General features: G+C 40.7%; 1 protein-coding gene across 1 annotated transcript in view; it reads right to left on the bottom strand.

Moving 5' to 3' along the window:
* BANK1 (B cell scaffold protein with ankyrin repeats 1) overlaps window positions 1-21,187 on the bottom strand; it is a 163,772-nt gene that overhangs the window by 14,890 nt on the left and 127,695 nt on the right. Inside the window, exons 8-10 of the mRNA XM_032224352.1 lie at window positions 7,332-7,431; window positions 6,265-6,558; window positions 2,687-2,950 (exon numbers count right to left, since the gene is read on the bottom strand). Of these exons, the coding sequence (XP_032080243.1) occupies window positions 2,687-2,950; window positions 6,265-6,558; window positions 7,332-7,431 (658 nt within the window). The remainder of the gene's footprint in view (window positions 1-2,686; window positions 2,951-6,264; window positions 6,559-7,331; window positions 7,432-21,187) is intronic.

Raw genomic sequence — 21,187 nt, 5'->3', positions numbered from 1 at the left:
GCCGCGCGAGTGATTGTGGGTGCACCTCGGTTCACCCACATAACACCTATCCTCCGCGAGCTGCGCTGGCTACCTGTCGATCTCCGGATGCGCTTCAAGGTGCTACTAGTCACCCATAAAGCCCTGCATGGTAGTGGATCTGCGTACTTGAGAGACCGCCTTCTGCCAATTACCTCCCTGCGACCAATTAGATCTCATAGATTGGGCCTCCTCCGAATTCCATCGGCCAGCCAGTGCCGGCTGGCAACTACAAGGAGGAGGGCCTTCTCAGTAGTAGCCCCGACCCTTTGGAACGAGCTCCCCGTGGAGATTCGTACCCTCACCACCGTCCAGGCCTTCCGCACAGCCCTTAAGAACTGGCTAGCCCGTCAGGCCTGGGGACAAAGATAGCCGCCCCTCCCGAATGATGAATGAATGTTGCTTATTATTTTTACTATATGTGTCTACGTCATTGTTTGTATTCCCCTTCCTGATTTTATGTGAGCCGCCCTGAGTCCCCTCAGGGAAAAGGGCAGCCTACAAATGTTAATAAACAAACATTCAAACATTCAAACATGCTTTCTCAAATATTTCTCTGACACCATAGAATTAGACCCAATATTGCAATGGTTTAATGAACAATAAAAATGAAAAAAAAAACACCTCTTAAAAATGGAAAGGGGATAGATTGAACATGCACTCTAGTCAGCAGTGGGTTTCACATTTTGTTACCATTGGTTCGCCTTATGCACGCCCGCTCGCTTTGTCCGTGCACCCCTTCTACACATGCGCCTGGCCATCTGCGTGTGCGCTTTGCTCATGTATGTGCCTTCCGTGCATGTGCCCGCCCTCAAAAATGTGCCTAAATAGGATGGCAAAAAGCTGGGGCGGTTGAGAGGTTGAGAGGGTGGGAGGGTGGGAGGGCCCACCCACGATTTCTGCTACTGGTTTGGTTGAACCGGTATGAACTGGCTGAATACCACTTCTGACTCTAGTGGATGTAGAGTTGATTGGACCTTGATGAGATATTGCTATATCATATAATACAGGTAGTCCTCGACTTACAACAGTTCACTTAGTGACCGTTCAAAGTTACAATGGCATTGAAAAAAGTGACTTATGACCATTTTTCACACTTACGACTATTGCTGTATCCCCATGACCACATGATCAACATTCAGAAGCCTGGCAACTGGCTCATATTTATGATGGTTGCGGTGCCCTGATCCCCTTTTTGTGACTTTCCGAACAAGCAAAGTCAGTGAGGAATCCAGATTCACTTAACAACTGTGTTACTAATTTAAAAACTGCAATGCTTCACTTAACATCTGTGGCAAGAAAGGTCGTAAAATGGGTCAAAGCTCACTTAATAAAACATCTCACTTAATCACATAAATGTTGGGCTCAGTTGTGTAGTAAGTCAAGGACTAACTGAATTTATCCTACATAGATTGTAAACAATAACAAAAAGGGTAATGATATAGCTGTCTACCGAAGGAACAGTTGTGGACTGCTCAATCTGGTGGACTGAAATAAAATAGGAAAAAACCCTCTCTGCCCAAAATGGGTGTCTGTGCATATGGTAGTTGCATATTTCCCTTGTCCTGAACTGGTCTCCATGTGCTATGCAAGTTAAATAGGAGAAATCAGTCAGAGGATTGTCATCTTGGCTTCCTTCAACCCACAGATGAACAGTAGTTTCCTTGCTAAAAAAGCAAATGGTGGCATCACAGTTTATCATGATAGATAAGTGGGAGTAATTATCCTCAAAAGTACATGTAATTATAGCACTTATTATATACTGCTTTGTAAAGCACTGTAGCTTTACAACCCTCTCTAAGCAGTTTCCCTTGCCCCTGGTTACTTTAATTAGACACAGTGGCACAGGCTATTTCTGTTGACTGCCTGCAATTCAGCAGTTCAAATCTCATCAGCTCAAGGTTGACACAGCCTTCCAGCCTTCCAAGGTGCGTAAAACGAGGACCCAGATTGTTGGGACAATATGCTGTCTCTGTAAACCGCTTAGAGAGGGCTGCAAAGCAATGTGAAGTGGTATATACCATGTTTCCCTGAAAATAAGACAGGTTCTTATTTTCTTTTGACCCCCGAAATAAGCGCTTGGCCTTAGTTTCAGGGAGGTCTTATTATTTTTGAGGTGCAGGAGGCAGCGAGCATGGTCACCTCATGGCTGCTGCTGTGGTGCAATATTTTCAGAGAGGGCTTATTTTGGGGGGAGGCCTTATTTTAGCGCATGCACTCAAAAGCACAATTGGGCTTATTATCCGGGGAGGTCTTATTTTCAGGGAAACAGGGTCCTGTTGCTATTGCTACTAGCATGAATTAATAAGTATCAAAGTTTAAAACATTTCGGGAGCACCGATTTGCCTATTTGTGGCGTAACTTTTGCTAGGTGTGGGACCTTCTTTCTACCTCTGGAACTGGACTTGATTTCCGTGCTCGGTAATAGGCAGGTTTTCTGCATACCCCTATGACTTCCATTTTGTCTGCAAGAACATCTGGCTGCCTTGCGTCTGTGAGGAGCTTCTATAAGCAAGTTGCTGAATGTGGGCTGAAGTGTTTGGAAAGTCAAGATTTATTACTGTGCTTGAAATGAAGTCTGACAGATGGTCAGAAATAAACAAGTGGAAGTTTATTTCCAGCAAAAGTTCATCAAAGCGTTTGAAGACTGAATGCCAATGAGTGTTACCTTGAGCTATGTAAGAAGTGCCCTCCTCTTTCACAGCAGCAGACAAAGGACGCGGGGCAGGTGCAGGCGGCCGATGCATAATAAAGGATCTGCCATCTTTCCTTTGCTCTTGAAGTCTGTTCTCCATAATAGCATCATACACACCATCATTTACCACAGCAGAAGTGTATGGATCTTCCTCATCTCTTTCATCAGAAAAACCATCTATCTCAGGCTCTCTCTCTGTCCCCTTATTTTCCACTTGGCCTTCCACTTTATTCAAGGCTGAAACCAACAGAACGACACAAATGTTATTAAACATATTGTCTGAATGAAAGGTTTAACACAGGTCCACTAATGTGGACCTTTGTAATGATGTGTAACCCTCATTTATTGACTACTTTGTTTAGTGAACAGTTTGCAGTTACAACAAACAATGAAAAAATAACTTTTTGACCAATCCTCACATTTACAACCTTCACAAGTCTATAAAGCAAAGGAAAGCGGACATAGAATCATAATCATAGTCATAGTTTCATTTAACAACCACTTTGTTTAATAAATGGGTTGCTAATCCCAACTGCTAAATAAGAATGATTGGTATGCATGCATTTCATGTCAATGTATTGTCTGTCTGTCTGTCTGTCTGCCTGCTTATCTACCCATCCATCCATTCATCTATCATCTCTCTCTCTCCATCCATCCATCCATCCATCCTTCCGCCCATCCGTCCATCCATCCATCCTTCCGTCCATCCGTCCATCCATCCATCCATCCATCCATCCATCCATCCATCCATCCATCCACTTACCTACCTACCCATTCACCCACTCACCCATCATACATACATACATACATACATACATACATACATACATACATACATACATACATACATCCACCTACCTACCCACCCACCCACTCAACCATCATCCATCCATCCATCCATTCATCCATCCATCCATCCATCCATCCATCCATCCATCCATCCATCCATCCACCTACCCACCCACCCACCCACTCAATCATCATCCATCCATCCATCCATCCATCCATCCACCCACCCACCTACCTACCTACCCACCCACCCACTCAACCATCATCCATCCATCCATCCATCCATCCATCCATCCATCATCTCTCATTCATCCATCCATCCATCCATCCATCCACCCACCCACCCACCCACCCACCCACCCACCCAAAAAGAAAGATGATTAATTACAGATACTTTTCCAAAAATGAAAGTTTCTAAAATGGTAAGTTTTACTAACTACCTTGATGTTTCCCAGAAACTCTGCATAATTAGACTGATTTATTCAGCAGGAATTCAGAGGGATTTGCTTTCATCTTTGGGATGTAACTGCTTCACGTTGTTGCACAAATTTGTTCAAGCACAATGCAGCCATGTGCAAATCTGGTATTATAGCAAACCATGGCAGATTCTTTCCAATAGCCTTTTAATTCCATCTTCCATCAGTGCAGACAAATTTATAGAAATAATCAGGGTTCTTTTAAGACTCTGAGAAGAAATCAAATTTGATCTTGAAAGGCCAAAGGGAGTCAGTTTGGTCTAGTTAGTAGTTAAGGCACCAGACTTGAAAACAGGAGACCATGAGTTCAAATCCTGCCTTAGCCATGAAAGCTGACTGTGTGTCTTTAGGCCAGTCACTGTCTCTTAGCTCAATCTACCTCACAAGTTTGTGAAAAATGTTTGCTTAATGATTGTGGCCTTCCCATGACTGATACAAAAAATGGGTCATAAAATTGGGCAGGGTTACGGGGTGACCAATTTAATGTCTGTCATGTCATGCTTATCTTCAACGTTTCTTCAGTTCTCAGCATCACTATACATTGTGCCCTAGAACCTGCTGCTGTGACCTAGAGGTGGAGCTCTCACCTCACACTCAGGAGGTTGTGAGTTCAATCCTAGGTAGAGACAGATGTATGGTCTACTGCTTGGGCAAGTGGTTGGACTAGATGACTTTCAAGGCCCCTTCCAAATCTGCTAATCTGTTAATTCTTGTGAATATTTGAAAGAATTCCTATAAATACAACAGCTAGCTCTTTCCTATTCCAATGCAAGAGCATTCCCTATAGGACAGGGGTGTCAAACTCGATTTCATTGAGGGCCGCAACAGTTATGTGTTTGAACTTGGTATGGGGGAGGCTGAGTGGGCATAGCCAGGGTGGGCATGGCCAGCTCAATGTCACTCATGTCAGGGACCTTTGTGATGGCTCCTGTGCTTGTGGCCCTCCCAAGTGCCATTTTCACTGGCAGAGGGTTGCAGGAGGCTGTTGCAGCTGAAAACGGAGTTTGGGTGGGCTGCATGCAGTCCTCCCGAGCTCCATTTTTGCTGACAGCAGGCCGGTCCTTTGCTGTTTCCAGGTCAGCCCTTGTGGCAGATTTAAGCACCCCATGAGCCAGGTCTGGCCACACTGGACCTTGAGTTTGACACCCCTGCTATAAAACATATCAATAAGTGTAATGGGGATAGGACAATGGTACTGAATCAATGGTGGGATTCAGCTGGATTGCACCTAGTCGAGAGAACCGGTTGTAAACTTTCTAAGCAGTTCGGAGAACCAGTTGTTGGAAGAAATCTCATTTTGTTTTTTTCCACTTTACAGGGCAAATCCTGTAAGGAAGGCAGGAAGGAAACATTCTGGTGTTGTTTATAGCCTCATCTTTATTGCCCTGCTTACAGAAACTGCCTCTCCGGTTAACCCTTATTACATTGCAACAGCTAAGGCGAAGGGCCCATCCATGTGAGTGATGTTGACTTGGTTCCACCACAAAACCGTGGTAGACTAAAGCGCGCTCGACGAAAGCGCGTACCTGACATCATCACAGCGCGACGAAAACATCACGCTGTGAGCGGTAAAGTTAAAATTAACGCAAAAACCTTACCCTAACCCCCCCCAAACCTAACCCTAACCCTAACCCTAAACCTAACCCTTAACCTAACCCTAAACCTAATCCTAAACCTAACCCTTAACCTAACGCTAAACCTAACCCTAACGCTTAACGTAACCCTAACGCTTAACGTAACCCTAAACCTAACCCTAACCCTTAACCTAACCCTAACCCTAACCCTAATCCTAAACCTAACCCTTACCTTTACGTGAATCGGCTTGCTTTAAAAGCGCTTTTTAAAGCGCCCTTTTTTCTCCGTGGTCGTATTTGTCGCGCTGCTGATGACGTCAGGTACGCGCTTTAATTGGGCGTGCTTTAGTGGACCGCGGTTTTGTCGTGCCACGGTTGACTTGGCCATGCCCACCCAGACACATGACCACCCAGCCACGCCTACCCAGCTGGTCATTAGGACAAAGAAACGGTTGTTCAATTATTTGAATCCCACCACTGTAACCGAATCAAACTCCAGAACCCAAACACAAAATTGATAGCAATAATTAGGAAGCTGCCATGGTATATGGTCTTCTTCCTGGCCTCCTAATTAATGTATTGGTTTGCTGGAACAAACACTATGCAGGAGAGAATGAGGGAAATACATATGGTTTTGATCTAATGTAGCCGGGATCTTGAATATTTTTGAAATTTTGCTATAAATGTTTTGTGTTATTCCGCGAGTCTATACCTGAATACAAGTAGAAAAAATCAGCTTGTTTACTGGCAAGAAATTGATTTCGGGGTGGCAAGGGTGGCCCCTCTGAGAAGCTGACATTTTCACTCTTTGCTTCTGGGACATCCTTAAGTATGCTACTATACAAGCTATTTCTCAAGTGACAAGTATTTTCTTCTAATTTATTTCCTTCTTCTATTTCGACCATTCCTTCCTCATTATATTCTTTCAGTTCTGCATCAGCATTCATCCCTTTCTTCTTCTGGATTTCCAAACAGGCTCCAGGTGGTTCTTCTATGCTTGGGCTGCCTGTTAATGTTGGGAGAATACATTATTCTTTCATTTAAAATAACCATCTGGAAGCATTTTATATTTTCTTACAGATTTCTCCAGAGAAACAGTCACAATGCTAATTAAACTTTCATGAATGAATATAGTATATAGCGGAAAGCTGTCACATCTATAACTTCAGTGAAGAACCATCTAAAATATTTATCAACGAATAGAAAAGGCTCTAATTAATTTGTGACATTTCTAAACAACACAGACAAACATGTGACGTTAAATGACTCTGGAAATGCAACATTCTACTTCCTCCCTAACTTGTCTAATTTTGGATGCACAGTAGGACACAGTAGGAGCAATAAGTTATGCAGTTGTGCCTGTATATTTTTAATAGAGTAGGCTGCCAACCTATCAGTTTACAGTCTTTAACAGGGATAAATTTTGCCATTGGGAGAAAAACGCGAATTATTGAGAATTCTGCACTTTATGGACGGCATCCACTGATTACTCAAATGCAAGAAGAAAAGCATAAACGAAGGGAGCATAGTTAGGCACGGTGTCTTCCATGCTCTTGAAGTCACTTAGACTTTTCCTAAAATTTAAAACATTTGGAATGTCTATTAATGCGGTGGAGAAATGGCCACCATATATATACTGGAATTAACTCAATCTCTGGGAAAGTAATACATACAAATTGTATTGATGTACGGTATACTTTCAACAATATTATAGAAGAATTAAACTTTAAAAAAATATAATAATAAATGAATAGCGAATGCTCCATTTTAGAAACTTACCAAGTCCATTAGAATGAGAATCTGATCTCATCATGGACACATAAATGTCATCCTCAGCTTTTATTTCCTTCTCATCCCTTGTGTTTTTGTCTTCACTTATCTGGATGGGGGATAGAAATGGTATCAGATAACAGCAACAGCTGGAGGTCATATAGCAGAAGACAATGCTGGAAGCCATCTCCAACTATTTATCTTTTTCTTCCAGCACCTAATATGATCATAGATGGATTTAATCCACACAATCCTTTCTTTAGAAGAGAGAGGTAGAAGAATTTTAGCAGCTGTTTAGTGATGCTCTTGGCCATGCTTTAGGAACACCTGTTCTGAATACAATTACATGGGATTTAACATGAGCTCATTGGATTTTGGAACAATATTGGTAGTTATTACCAATTAGGAGATGAGAAAATCTATGCTGTTCCTTAGACTACTTTTCTTCTTTATTTTTAAACTGATAAATGGCAGTTTGTTATCAGCCTGCAATTTTTCAATTAGGATGTGCTTGCTGAAGGATACCTGGCATTTATTTATTTAGTGTCTTTGAGTCAGTGTTTCAAACTGTCATAAAAATTATCTTACATTTTTCGGCTGGTTTTATTTGATCTCTTGCTGGTATCGTTATTCTTCTATTGCTGCTAGGTTGGATTTCTGTGTATGAAATCTCTTTTGCTAGCTGCCTTGGTCATTTATTTCAAACAGAAAAGCAGCATGAGCTTTAAAATAAAATTTTAAATCTTTCTTTGCTGTCACCTGTTCATCTCCATAGGCATAAACTCACAACCCATTGGGTATAGATTGGGCAAGATGAGGGGTGTCAAACTTGTGTCGTCATGGCGGCATCATGTCATGTATCGGGACTTTTCCCCCCTTCACTAAACCGGGCAGGGGCGGGGACAGCATGTGACGTATCTGAACCATGGCTTGTGAGTTTGACACCCCTTGGCTAGACCTAGGCTCAATATGCTAAGGTTAGATCCCACTGATTTCGTGAGGAAATACATTCAGATTATCTAGTCTATATGCAGGGATGGGCTGCTACGGGTTCACCTGGGCTTGGGAGAACCTGTAGCTAACATTGTGGCTGATTTGGGTTAGGGCTACCTCTGACTGGCCCCACCCACCATGCCCCACCCCTGCCACCCCATCATGCTCCTCCCAGGAGTCTCCACACAGCCCGTTTTGGATGTGAGGTAATTGCAGGGCCCACGTGGAGGCCTGGGGAGGGGGAAAAATGGGCCTCCTGGAAGGCCTCTGGAACCTGGGAGAGGAAGCTTTCGCCATCCCAGAGACTTGAGGAAAGTCTCCCGAGCCCGGGGAAGGTGAAAACGCCCCCCTGCCATGGTGCAGGAGGCTGACTAGGCCACACCCACCATGGCCACGCCCACTCAGCGACCAAGCAGAGAATCCTTTGTTGCTGAAAGTTTTGAAGTCCATCCCTGTCTGTATCTACCTTTATTTCCCATTATTTTATTCCAAATGCATGATTGGCAACAAAAACCAAACAATGGCAAAACATTGTCTTTTCTTTGATGAACCATGACGCACAAATAGTAATCTAAAGAGGATGGCATCAGGGCATTTCCCCAAATTTGTTTTTGCAGTCAGAGAAAATGAATTCAACTGATTGACAGTTTCCTCTCTCATCTGAGATGCTCACACCTTTTTCAATGTTTCTAAAACCCATGCTCTTTCCCATTTCTACAGAAACTTCCTTCCTTCAACCTTACCAAGGAAAAATAGGCCTTCCCCCCCCCCAGCACGTGGCGGGGGGGGGGGGAGTAAGACTTATTGTAAGTATATACGTCTCAGAGTTGAATCACACAAAATTGTTGATAAAAGTTCATTTTTTAAAAAAATATTCTTTTGAAGAGCTATTGCAAACTCAGTTTAGCTCCCTGGGAATTTTTAATGTCAATGCATAGATCCAATCTATGCTTCCATTGCCAAATGCTTGAAATGAGATATAGGTTTTCATCATATGTGACCATCTGTTTTACTGCACAGGATTTCAAATAACTGCAGATGCTTTTGCACAATTGCTTTCAGAAATAAAAGGAAATATAACTTGATATCGGCAAAATGAATTTAAAGCAATAAACCCAAAATGCTTATATTGGGGAAAAATTTTAAATTAAATTAGAGACAGGACAACAAACATATTTAATTCGGATCTGAGCTACATTTTTTTTCTCCAGTGTTTGCACTGTTCTATCATATTAACATAAAATAGCAAAGAATTTCTTCTTGGAAGAAGCTTGCGTCAAATAATGAGATTTTTTTTAAAAAAAGATTCATTTAGCATTTTGTGGTACTTCTTATTACAATTCTATACTTTTCACACACTTGAATTTTTTATTATATATAAGTATTACATAGGAGTATATGATCATTGCAAAATTTTCAGTATTTGATTGATAACAACAGCAAGTTATTTTTCAGTTCAGATAGTGTAAGACAGGGGTGTCAAACTAAGGCCCGTGGGCTGGATCCAGCCCTCAGGGTGCTTAAATCTGGTCTGCGGGGCCAACCTGGAAATAGCAAATGACCAGCCACGGTGCCAGCAAAAATGGGGCATGGGGGAGCACACATCGTCCCCCCGCACCTGTTTTGTCTGGCAAAGTGCTGCAGGAGGTTGCCCAGGCCAAAAACAGGGTGCCATGCCCTATTTTGACCAGCAGGGTGCTTCAGAAGGTGGCTGTCATGTCTCCCTCCCATGGCCAGTAGGAGAACTGTTGATCTGGCCCTCGAAGAAATCCAGTTTGACACCCTTGGCGTAAGATGTTCATATGTGACTTCTCATATAATGTTTTGTTTGGCAGAAGCGTAGCTATAACTTCAGCTTTTTTCTCTTTTAAAAGGTCTGTTCTAAGTAATTTATTTAAGCAAGATCATCAGTGCCAGGGAGCAAAAGTGAAAGAAGGCAATCACTATTTTGTTAATGTTTAGGAAAATAAGGTATCCACATTATAGGACAGAATGCTGGTCCAGATGGGTCACTGATCTGTTCTTAAGACTGGCATATATTTTGCGACTGAGGCCTCATATAATTGGCTCATTCATATAGAAAAATATCTTGATTCATCTAACAGCGTTTTGCATCATCCACCCACCCATTTAATTAGCACTGGTTCTTTACAGGTAAGATGTCAAATGTTAGAACATTTCCTTAGCCTGACCTTGAAACCTTGTCTTATTTCTTGAAAACCTTGATCTTTGCCAGAAATAGAAACTTCAGGACCTTAAATGGCAATATGTCTCATTTCCTTGGAATATTGACAGTGCTTTTGCTTAATGACTTTGTTTTAAGTACTTTCTGCTGCTTTTTATCCTGATCACTGACTGCTTCTCTTGCACTTGACATCTGAAACAGTGGACTAAATAGCCATTCTGTACTCTAGCAAAGTCCTTTCAGTCGAAACTTCAGCTGTTAAGGGAATGAGGCTGTGCTTATTAGCTTTGCCCCTAACATCACTTGCTAGTCACGCTCGCTGAGTTTTCATACAACTACATACTCAGAAATATCGTGTGATATGAAGCCCCCAGATGGATGAGTAATTAGCATGTGCAAATACAATAAAGCTGCAAAACAAAGTATTGTATACCACAAAGTATTGTATAGCACCTAAGGGTAGGACAAGAAGCAATGGGTGGAAACTAATCAAGGAGAGAAGCAACTTAGATCTATGGAGAAATTTCCTGACAGTTAGAACAATTAATCAGTGGAACAACTTGCCTCCAGAAGTTGAGAATCCTCCAACACTGGAAGTTTTTAAGAAGATGTTGGATAACCATTTGTCTAAAGTGGTGTAGGGTTTCCTGCCTAAGCAGGGGGTTCGACTAGAAGACCTCCAAGGTCCCTTCCAACTCTGTTATTCTATTCTATTCTATTCTATTCTATACATTAGGGGAACAATGATGGTCTGAAAAGCTGTATAAGGAAACCTCATATGAAATATTTAATTTAATTAATGAGTATATGTATGTTGCTTCAAAAGACATACCAACTTCCATCACTTTTATAGTGTAAAAGCGTAATGAAAAGATAAAACTGAAAACCAAACCATTAAACAAAGAACATGTAGAAAGAGGCAGAGAAAAAGTTAGACAATCTCCTTTAGGAAGTAGATCAGAGGTGTCAAACTCGTGGCCTTTGGGCCGAATGCATCTCTTGCTGGTCCCGCCCTCGCCCAGTTTAGCAAAGGGGAAAAAAGTCCAGATACGTCATATGATGCTGCCATGACAATGACAGTTTGACACCCCTGAAGTAGATGATCTTACCCCAGAGCAATTCATGGGACTAAACTCAAGAATTCTATAATAGGCTTGGCAATCTCTCTTAAAAGAAACAAGAGGGGTGTGGCATGTAGTTTTCGAACCATCTACTTGAATAATTTTTAAATTATATCTATCTTGTACTTGTACTTGACGCCTCTTCACCCATCGTGAGTATAGGCGACTTCCATGGAAATTTTGCGCCACTGTTTTCGGTCCTAGGCTAGGGTTGTCAGGTGGTGCAGCCAGTCGCTATTATATGATTTTCGGCTAAGATTGAATGGGCGCATGACTATATCTTCGGCTTTCCGTTTGAAGTGACGCAGAGTGGTTAGACAAACACCTCCTTTTGGCCGTTTCCAGGTCGGACCAGGGTCTGCAAGCAGGGAAATTTTTGGGATTCGATTTTCTGGCATTCTCAATGTATGGCCTAGCCAGCGCCAGTGTCTAAGTTCTATAATGGCAGATACATTTTCATTGATATCACATCTTTGGCGGATTTCAGCATTGGATATTCTTTCAGAGTACTTGATTTTCGTAAGTCTACGCAAGCAACGGTTTTGAAATAAGTCCAGTTTGTGTTGATGAGCAATTTTTATTGGCCAGGTTTCACAACCGTATAATAACGTTGGTATGATAGCAGCCTTGTATATACGGACTTTGGTTTTCAGGCAAATGTCTTTCCTAGCCCAGAGTTTCTTGAGTGAGCTCCAGGCAATTGTTGCTTTTTGAATTCTAGCATTTCTATCTATCTATCTGTCTGTCTGTCTGTCTGTCTGTCTGTCTGTCTGTCTGTCTGTCTGTCTGTCTGCCTGCCTGCCTGCCTGCCTGCCTGCCTGCCTGCCTGCCTGCCTATCTATCTATCTATCTATCATCTATCTATCTATCTATCTATCTATCTATCTATCTATCTATCTATATCTATCTATCTATCTATCTATCTATCTATCCATCCATCCATCCATCCATCCATCCATCCATCCATCCATCCATCCATCCATCCATCCATGCTGCTTATTCATCTAGAAGCTTAAGGCAACTTTCATTGCATTCCTTCATCCATTTATTCCAACAACAACTTTTCAGACATACTAAATAGGAATTGATTTCAGATGCATTTCATGTTGCTGGCAATTTTATGTCTTCACAGCTTTTTCACAATACTACAATGCCCAATGTGGGTCTTTTCAAGCAGGGCAATACCACAAAGCATGATAAAGCAAAATGGCATTCACAGAGACCAAATCTCATTGTCTAGCGTGACCCTGACTCACCTTTATATTAGGGGAACACTTGCTTATTACAAGAAGCTTGTCCCGAATAAAATATTCTAAATGGCATACTAAATGCACTTCAACAGCAGATATTTCAGCAAGTACTCTATGCCAGAATGCTACTTGTAGTTGCTAGGCTTTGAAGATAATTGAAGTGTGTAAAGGGCAGGAAGGATGTTACAGGCTAAATTATTTGGCGCAGACTTATTGGTCCTGATAAGGTCTAGGGTTCTTATATTGAACAGTCTATTTTTTTAAAGCATAAAGCTCTGTAATAAGAGGAATGTAGATCATATCATAGCCTCAGAAATTTGCAATGTAACCAGTCATACAGTCATATGTTTGCAGGGCCATTTTTAAATCTGAGATTCCACTTTTCTAGGAAAGGTATGATATTGTATTGCATATTCTAAGTTAAAAAAACCAAGGAGTTGTTTGAGTTTACAGTATACTGTAGGAAGTTAGCACCCATCCCTCTCCTAGAAAAATGAAATAATCTAGGAAATATTAAAAAGGAGAAAATGTTTTTTTTAGGCAGAAAGGCAGACTCAATCTTAATAGCCCCCACCCTCCTCAATAGACCACAGCAGATGTCCACACTTAACAGATAAAGAGATAGCTAGGTCTATTCATAGGCAAATGCCCTCACCCAAGATCCAACAAAGGTAGGATTAGCCCTCTACTCATCTAGCAACAGACGTCACCACATGGCACCACGGGGAAGCTTACATCACCCAGCAAGGCTCAACCCAACTTGGGACTCAAAACACAACCTACAAAGTTACCCTCAAAACTCAAAACACAACCTACAAAGTTACCCTCCCACATGGGAGTCTGACAACCAATCATAATACAAGCTCAAATTCAAAAGCCCAGAGAGGGCATAAAACCCAGGCACTCTCAGCATCTTTTCCCTTTTTCTTCACCCAAGATCTTCAAGCCATGTGATCCTGTTCATCAATAAGCCTTTTTTTCCAAGCAACTTCCATGAATCCAGTGTCTTTTCCCGCACTTGGAACTGAGCCCAGATGGACATTTCTTCCAACAACACAAAATATCTTTAGGTTATTAGGAGCTTCATTGAACTTTAGGAGGATGAAATATCTACTTTTGTTACTTGATGTGCTCCCCATTCCTCTAAACTGTATTCCCAAGGTGGCCAAGGGTTTGCACAATATAGTACTACCTCCAAATATGAGGTAGTACTATATTATTTAAGAAGTGAAGAACCCTATTGGCAGGAAACAATTCCCTTTTTAGCCAGAGATTGATGCTGTTATGCAGATGGAAGTGAGTAGACATGACTAATTAGTAAATGCACCCCAAATTATAGAGAAATGGACTATCTTCTATTTCCTGTCAAAGACACCCTGGGCACAACAATTCAAATAGTTACAAATGATATTAGAATCCAAGGATGATCTTTCCAAACTAATATTGCAATGACATCTCCCCTTCTCAATAATTCCCACTTACACTACCGATTATTGACTCTTGTAACATAGGAGCAGATACAGCAAAGGTGTATCTACCTACAGCAATGTTGTCAGAGCCACAAATTCTTCTGGAATGGTCATTCTTTTAATCAGAAAATGAACATAATCTTGCCAATAACTCGTCTCCTCTTCCTCAAAATGTCTTTGTTAACAAAAGGAATATGGAAATAATCCCTCCCTCCCTCCCTCCCTCCCTCTTCCCCTCCCCTCCCCTTCCCCAGGTTGTTCCCCAGGCTAGTAATATTTCCATCACACAAGAGAAACTTTTTATAACACGAGAAGGAAAATCTCATCATTGCTTTTAACGCTTTACTGCTTGGATCAGGAAAACCGGATGCCTTCTGGCCAAATTTCAAATGTAGAAGACTCACAGAATTTTTTTTTGGGGGGGGGGGGGGGGATGAGGGAAGATTTTTTTTCTGTACAGTACAATCAGGAAGATCAACAATACAATTGAATGGGAAGTTACATTTATAAAAGATGAGAAGTTTAGATTTTTGGATTGAAACATGGTATTTATTTCCTTTTAGAACTCTTGTGTCAGGATATAATGACATTTCTTTCTCTGCACTTCCAAATGACTGTAACGTTGTTGTTGCAAATATTTTGAGCATTGCTATTTAGCAGCCCTGCAAATATTTCTGCTTTTCTTTATTAACAAGATTCATAATTCATTCTTTATCCATAATTAATGTATATAAAATGCTATGATGGAGAGAATTTGAACCTGGCCTTATCAGAAATGGGGAATGCACAAGCCCCACAAGCTACACTAATGTTTCTAGGACTTTAAATCCCATTCATCACCAGCTTCTGATATGAGCTTCCAGAATATTCACAGCCAAATTAGAAATCAAAGCACTGTTGATTGTAATTATTATGCTACTCTATTACTGAGGCTGCCCACACTACTGCAGAAGATTTATAGCTAAAAACAGTCAATATGGGACACATGTCGTGTTGCTTTGGTTAGATAATTAGAATTGCACCTCCTCCTTTGTGTTTTCAATCCCCTTAAATTATGAAAGATGATTGTAAAGTATGAAATAAAGTTTGATTCCAAGAAAAAGTTTCTTTCTTAAATTATATTTACATGAATAGAGAAAACAAGGGATTTCAATGATGAGGATGGTGATCCGCTTTTGTTATTTATTTTGTTTTGCTGTGCTTTGTTTTGGTCTGAGTGTTTTGTATGGTTAGACAAAATGGAATGCAGTCATAATCAGGACCAAAGAGTTTAGATAAATCTGGTTAAAACCATAAGGTGGTGCTCTTGTATTTTACTTTTAGCTCTACTTTCCAGATGTGACCTTCAAAAAAGATGGTCTTGATACAACAGTTCATGGACTTGATCATCATTTTGCAAGAAGCTGAAGAATTGCATGCTCTGTGCAGATATTTGTGCAATGCTTGGCCATAGAAACAACCTATAGCTCATGATAATTAACAACTTGTGCATTGCAGAATTTTTAAAATCTGTATTATTATATTATTATTATTGTATAATACAATTGTATTATTATTATTATACAATTGTATCACAGCGGCCAGTTGTTTTGCCGGATTTGGCATTGGTTACTAGTCGGGCCCCACCCAGGGGCCTAGGATGTCGTAACGTATTATTATTATTATTATTATTATTATTATTATTATTATTATTGTTGTTGTTGTTGTACAATTGTATCACAGCGGCCAGTTGTTTCGCCGGATTTGGCATTGGTTACTAGTCGGGCCCCACCCAGGGGCCTAGGACGTCGTAACGTATTTTCGTAATATGCGTGCAGATCCAAGCAGTGCGGCTTTTTGCATTTGACTGATGGTGATTTTGTCAATTTTTAACTGTTTTAAATGTAATTCCAGTGCTTTTGGAATAGCACCCAGTGTGCCAATTACCACTGGAATTACCACTGCTGGTTTGTGCCATAGTCGTTGAATTTCGATTTTTAAGTCCTGGTATCTTGCGATTTTTTCATGTTCCTTCTCGGCGACCCTGCTATCACCTGGTATTGCGATGTCTATGATTGTGACCTTATTTTTCTCAACCAGTGTGATGTCTGGTGTATTATGCGCCAGTATTTTGTCGGTTTGTATACGGAACTCCCACAAGATCTTGACCATCTGATTTTCGGTGACTTTTTCAGGCTGATGTTCCCACCAGTTTGTTGCTGTTTTAATATTATAATTTTTGCACAAATTCCAATGGATCATTTGTGCTACTGAATTGTGCCGCAATTTATAATCAGTCTGCGCGATTTTTTTACAGCAGCTGAGTATGTGATCAACAGTTTCATCAGCTTCTTTGCAAAGTCTGCATTTGGCATCATCAGAGGATTTTTCGATTTTGGCCTTAATGGCATTTGTGCGGATAGCTTGTTCTTGTGCAGCCAGGATTAGTGACTCTGTTTCTTTCTTTAATGTACCTGTTTTTAACCATAACCAAGTTTGTTCACTGTCCACTTTATCTTTTATTTTTTCCAGAAATTGACCATGCAGTGCTTTGTTCTGCCAACTCTCCATTCTTGATTTTATCACATCTTTTCTGTATTCTTGTTTTGTCTGTTGGGCCTTCAGTAGATTTTTGTTCTTTACTTCGATTAATAGATGTTCTTGAGTGTCTTTTAAATAATCAGCCAGTGCATGTTTTTCTTCTTCAACTGTTTGCTTCACTTGTAATAATCCTCTGCCACCTGATTTTCGGGGCAGATATAGTCTATCAGTATCACCACGTGGATGTAAACTGTAGTGCATTGTCATTAGTTTCCTGGTTTTTCGGTCCAAAAGGTCCAAATCAGCTTGTGTCCAGTTAACTATGCCAGCTGTGTATCTTATAACTGGTATTGCCCAGGTATTTATGGCCTTGATTGTATTTCCACCATTCAATTTAGATTTCAAAATTTTCCTAACTCTGTTGGTGTACTCTCGCCTGACAATAGTTTTTACTTCTCCATGCTTGATGTTATCCAACTGCAGAATGCCTAAGTATTTGTAGGCTTCATTTTCTTTGCATTTAATTAGTTGGCCATTGGGCATTTCAATTCCCTCAGATGCAGTGATTTTGCCCCTTTTTATGGATACAGTGGCGCATTTTTCCATGCCAAACTGCATTGAAATATCGGTGCTGAATACTCGGACTGTATTTGTCAATGATTGGATTTCTATTTCTGACTTTCCATAGAGTTTCAAATCATCCATATATAGTAAATGCGAAATTTTTTCAGCTTTTTTGGCTGTTTGGTAGCCTAATTTCATTTTTTTTAAGATTACTGATAGTGGGATCATTGCGATGATGAAGAGAAGAGGTGAAAGTGAATCACCCTGGAAAATTCCTCGCTTGATATTAACCATTCCGTAGCTCTCATTCCCTACTGCCAACTCAGTTCTCCATTGTTTCATTGCCTTTTCAGTAAAGGATGTAATATTTTTGCTAATGCCAGTTGTTTCTAAGCATTTTATGATCCAACTATGTGGCAGTGAGTCAAATGCCTTTTTGTAATCAATCCAGACCATATTCAAGTTCGTTTTTCTGTTCTTACAATTTTCTAATATCATTTTATCAATTAGAAGCTGATCTTTTGTGCCCCTGCTCCTTCTTTTGTTGCCTTTTTGCTCTACTGGCAAGATGTTGTTTGTTTCCAAATAATCCATCATGTTATCTGCAATAATGCCTGTGAGTAATTTGAAGGTTGTTGGTAAGCATGTTATTGGTCTATAGTTTTCAGGTGTTGTTCCTTTAGTTGGATCTTTCTGAATCAAGTATGTTTTTCCAGTTGTCAACCATTCATCAATTTGGCCCTTTTGTAAAATTTCATTCAGTTGCCTGGCCAATATTGCATGTAAACTGGTCAGATATTTGAGCCAGAAACCATGTAATTGGTCCTTTCCAGGTGATGTCCAATTCTTTACCTTTTAACTCGATTTTTGATCATCTCAGTTGTTATTTCTAATACTTGCATTTGTTTGTTGCCAATGCTTTTCTCAAAGTCATGTATCCACTTTGCTTCCTTGTTGTAGTCCTTTGCATTTTCCCACAATTCTTTCCAGAATTCAACTGTGGCCTGCTTTTCTGGTTTTTCACTTTTGGTGCCACCATTCACATTAAGACTTTGATAAAAACGCCGTTGGTCTGATCGAAATTGCTGATTTTGTTTATATTGGATGATTCGTGCCTCATATCTTTCAATTTTTCTAGCTGTTGCTGTTATCTGCTGTTTTACAATCTCTACAGCTTCATTGATGTTTCTTGTATCCAATCTATATCTTCTGATTAGCCGATCTATGACTTTGTTGTTTTTAAGCCGTTGCTCATGCATGTTCTTTAAGTTACTAGCATCTGCCCTTAATTTTTTGATTTTTTGTTCTAGACGGATTTTCCACTTTGGCTTTGATGCTTTTTCTGTTGTGTGACTAGGTACTTTAATTTTAATGCCTAGTTCATTAGTGACTATTACAGCTGCGCTGTACATTAACTGGTTTGTTTCCAAGATGGATCCCGGTTCAATTGTTGAAAACACTGCATTAACCATTTTCATGATAGGGGCCAAAATTTTCTTAGGCACAGTTTTTAGTGATGGTAAACGTTGCCTTTCCTCATTAAGCAGAAAATGCTCCATGATCTTATCCTTCAATTCTTTTTGTTTTTGAGTTAATTCATCAGTTGGTTCAGTGATAACTGGTTCTAGTGGTGGTGATGTTATTTCCTCCCTGAGAGCTTCTTCTGGGAGTTCTACTATAGTGTCTTTAGTTGTGTCTTGAATATCAGTTATTTCCGCTTGTGATATTGTTTTTTGGGTTTTGCAATTTGCCTGAATTTCCTCATGTTCAACTTCACTAAACACTTTATTCCGTATAATAATAATATTATTATTATTATTATTATTATTATTATTATTATTATTATACAATTGTATCACAGCGGCCAGTTGTTTCGCCGGATTTGGCATTGGTTACTAGTCGGGCCCCACCCAGGGGCCTAGGACGTTGTAACATATTTTCGTAATATGTGTGCAGATCCAAGCAGTGCAGCTTTTTGCATTTGACTGATGGTGATTTTGTCAATTTTTAACTCTTTTAAATGTAATTCCAGTGCTTTTGGAATAGCACCCAGTGTGCCAATTACCACTGGAATTACCACTGCTGGTTTGTGCCATAGTCGTTGAATTTCAATTTTTAAGTCCTGGTATCTTGCGATTTTTTCATGTTCCTTCTCGACGACCCTGCTATCACCTGGTATTGCAATGTCTATGATTGTGACCTTATTTTTCTCAACCAGTGTGATGTCTGGTGTATTATGCGCCAGTATTTTGTCCGTTTGTATACGAAAATCCCACAAGATCTTGACCATCTGATTTTCGGTGACTTTTTCAGGCTGATGTTCCCACCAGTTTGTTGCTGTTTTAATATTATATTTTTTGCACAAATTCCAATGGATCATTTGTGCTACTGAATTGTGCCGCAATTTATAATCAGTCTGCGCGATTTTTTTACAGCAGCTGAGGATGTGATCAACAGTTTCATCAGCTTCTTTGCAAAGTCTGCATTTGGCATCATCAGAGGATTTTTCGATTTTGGCCTTAATGGCATTTGTGCGGATAGCTTGTTCTTGTGCAGCCAGGATTAGTGACTCTGTTTCTTTCTTTAATGTACCTGTTGTTAACCATAACCAAGTTTTTCACTGTCCACTTTATCTTTTATTTTTTCCAGAAATTGTCCATGCAATGCTTTGTTCTGCCAACTCTCCATTCTCGATTTTATCACATATTTTCTGTATTCTTGTTTCATCTATTGGACCTTCAGTAGATATTGTTGTTGTTGTTGTTGTTGTTGTTGTTGTTGTTATAAAAATAAACTGTGCCCTGTTGGTAACATTTTGATAGCTAACAGCTTGAGTCCCAAATCTGAAACTGTATTTTCTATAGGGACTGTAAGATATCCTGAGTCTTGGATAAGAAGTTTAAAGTTGTGTTATGACCCAAGTGGTCAAGGCAAGGCAGGCCTCTACAGAGTCCTTTATTTATCTCAACAAATGGTCCAGCAAATGGCCCTTCAACAACTGGTAAGCTTCTACCCTGAGCTACCCTGAAGGTAGCCACCTTTAGTTCCCCAAACAGTCCCTATACTACAAATAAAGTCCACAGAGTAGGAACACACTCACAGGGTAAGGTCCAGGTTTCCAGTCAGTGGTGGGATTCAATTTTTTTACTACTGGTTCTGTGGGCATGGCTTGGTGGGTGTGGCTTGGCTTGGTGGTTTGGCAGGGGAAGGATACTGTAAAATCTCCCTTCCCTCCCCACCAGTGGTGGGATTCAATTTTTTTTTACTGCCAGTTCTGTGGGTGTGGCTGGGTGGGTGTGGTAGAGGAAGGATACTGCAAAATCCCCATCCCCTCCCGATCAGCTGGGACTTGGGAAGGCAGAAAATAGATGGAGGCTGGGCCAGTCAGGTATTTACCGGTTCCCTGAACTACTCCAAATTTCCGCTACCGGTTCTCCAGAACTGGTCAGAACCTGCTGAATACCACCTCTGGTTCCAGTCCACAAGGCAGAGTCCAGGCACAGGACAATGGCATTCTTCAGGGCAAAGAAAAGATCCAAGGCCAAAAGTAGTCCACAAGACAAGGGCAAGGGCCAACACAAAAGGTGAAGAGCAATCTTTGAAGCAAGGCAAGGCAAACAGCAACAGGCACGAGTCAAAGCCAATGGAGTGTAAAGCCAAAGCAAACATTGTTCCTGGCAAAGACTAACTCCTCATGACTTCTCCTTAGGTTACTCCAGGTGTTCCTTGTGAGGAAGGGTGGGGTGGCCTCTTCCCAAGTAGC

This window comes from Thamnophis elegans, chromosome 9, assembly GCF_009769535.1.
Source record: "Thamnophis elegans isolate rThaEle1 chromosome 9, rThaEle1.pri, whole genome shotgun sequence".
NCBI lineage: Eukaryota > Metazoa > Chordata > Lepidosauria > Squamata > Colubridae > Thamnophis > Thamnophis elegans.
The sequence above is the reverse complement of the archived record's forward strand: the minus strand, read 5'-3'. Positions and strand labels throughout refer to the sequence as shown.